The 2125-nt window shown below is 36.8% G+C and overlaps 1 protein-coding gene across 1 annotated transcript in view; it reads right to left on the bottom strand.

The window, feature by feature from the left end:
- The window catches only part of LOC107655307 (gephyrin-like), a 48738-nt gene that overhangs the window by 41943 nt on the left and 4670 nt on the right, over nt 1-2125 (bottom strand). Inside the window, exon 3 of the mRNA XM_016442765.1 lies at nt 807-938. Within this exon, the coding sequence (XP_016298251.1) occupies nt 807-938 (132 nt within the window). The remainder of the gene's footprint in view (nt 1-806; nt 939-2125) is intronic.

Below are 2125 nucleotides of genomic sequence, written 5' to 3' on the forward strand. Positions count from 1 at the left end.
ACAACTCCAAAAAAAAAAAAAAAACACTGAGGAAACAATTGAGAAAGAGTTGAAATCGAAGTATCTTACTGTCACACACTCAACAAAATGTAACTTGTTGCACAAAAGAATGACTCTGTTCAGTAAACAACTCGGTGGGCTACACCAACAGCACTTTTCAATCAAAAGTTGAGATGAAAGTGTATGTATGACAATTAGGGGATGCACCGATACCACTTTTTCCAGTGCTCGCCCGATACTGATACTTTTATTTTTGGTACTTGCCGATACCGAGTACAGATACCAATATTTTTATTGCATTTGTAAATTTTTTAAATATTGGGTACAGAAACCAAAAGAGTATACCGATACCAGTATCGGTATCAGTGCATCCCTAATGACAATGTATGAAGTGACTAAATACTAAATGGCTGACAGAATGTGAGTAAACTAACTGTTGCAAAAGGAACACCCAAAACAGCTCCTGAACACCTTAAAGAAAATAATGAATTAATGTTATGAATTAAAAGGCCCTCGCAGTGTTCATTTAATCACTAATGGATCTAAAACAACAAACTGTTAAATGCTACAGGAGGAAAATCAAAATGGCCAAACTTAAAATTCAGCCAGTGAAGAGTTCCCGCCTCTCCTCTCACACGACCCAATGAGCAGAGTCACTGCTGTCTGGAATGCAAAGCAGTGTCAAGCAGCCAATGAGGTGGCAGCAGATGAGGATCCAGCCATGGAGGACACGGAGTGCATGATGGAAAAGAAAGCTGAGGGGAGAAGGAATGGTGTGAATAAAGGGGAAAGGGGTGGAGTCTTACTTTGGGGGTGGGGCAGGAGGCAGTGGAGAGGCGGGACTGCTGAGCACATGGAGACTCCGAGGGCGTGGAGCTGAGAGAGGCGGTGTCCCGCGGCAACACCTGCACGCCTCGTGAAATGATGGACTCTGGTATCTGTTAATAGAAGACAGGGACAGTCAAATTCAGTTAAGAACTGGCAATATTCAGTATTTTTACTTACAGTGCAGTTCAAAAGATTGGAGTCAGTAAGAGTGTTTTTTTCTAAGAAATGTATACCTTTATTTAGCAAGAATACATTAAAAGCTCAAAAGTAACAGTAAATGCATGTATAATGTTACAAAAGATTTGTATTTCAAATAAATGCTGTGCTTTTGAACGTTGTATTCTTCAAATAATCCTCAAAAATATATCACTGTTTCCACAAAAATATTAAGCAGTACAATGGTTTTCTACATTGATAATAATAAGAAATGTTTCTTGAGCATTAAATCAGCATATTAGAATGATTTCTGAAGGATCTTGTGACACTGAAGACTGGAGTAATCATCATCACAGGAATAAATTACATTTTAAAATGTTTTAAAATAGAAAACAATTTTCAAATTGTAATAATATTTCACAATATTATTGTTTTTATTGCATTTTTATCAAATAAATAGAATTAGAATTCATAGAATGTATAGTTATAGAATAAAATAATGATTCTATAATTCTAGAAAAAATCTAGAATAATTATTTTAATAATTCTATAATATGATATTTCATCATGTTCAATCACGTACACATATACATATTTATAAATATATATATTTTTTATTTATTCAAAGAAATCAAACCCCTAATATGTAAAAACGCTCATTACCATATGACTGCCATACAGGTACAGTATGTGTTGGCTGGCATGTTGCAAAGCATTAGCCAATCATAACACAGCATATTTACTAGAGGTGCTCCAATCAGGATTTTTGAGGCCGATCACTGATCGCCGATCACAGAAAGCAGTATCTACCGATACCGATCTTTTAAAGCCTTCTTATTATAATTTATAACTATTTATAGTGATACTCCAATCAGGATTTTTAGACATTTATTCATGGCCTGAATTTCATTTTTGAAAATGGGGGGAATTCCATGTTCATATTTACTGCAAAACTTTACTGCAGACGCACCACTCCTGGAACGCACTGCCGGACCGCAGCCGTGTGCAGTGTGAACGCTTTATTAATCCGTTAACATGAGCGCGGGAAAAAATACGCACCACATTCGCACTGCAAACGGAGTAATGTGAACCTGGCATTATGTGTGTGCGCTGCGAGTGTGCATGAGCGCACGGTCTCCAG

The sequence above is a fragment of the Sinocyclocheilus anshuiensis genome, unplaced genomic scaffold (genome assembly GCF_001515605.1).
Source record: "Sinocyclocheilus anshuiensis isolate Anshui unplaced genomic scaffold, SAMN03320099.WGS_v1.1 scaffold1096, whole genome shotgun sequence".
NCBI classification, from domain to species: Eukaryota; Metazoa; Chordata; class Actinopteri; order Cypriniformes; family Cyprinidae; genus Sinocyclocheilus; species Sinocyclocheilus anshuiensis.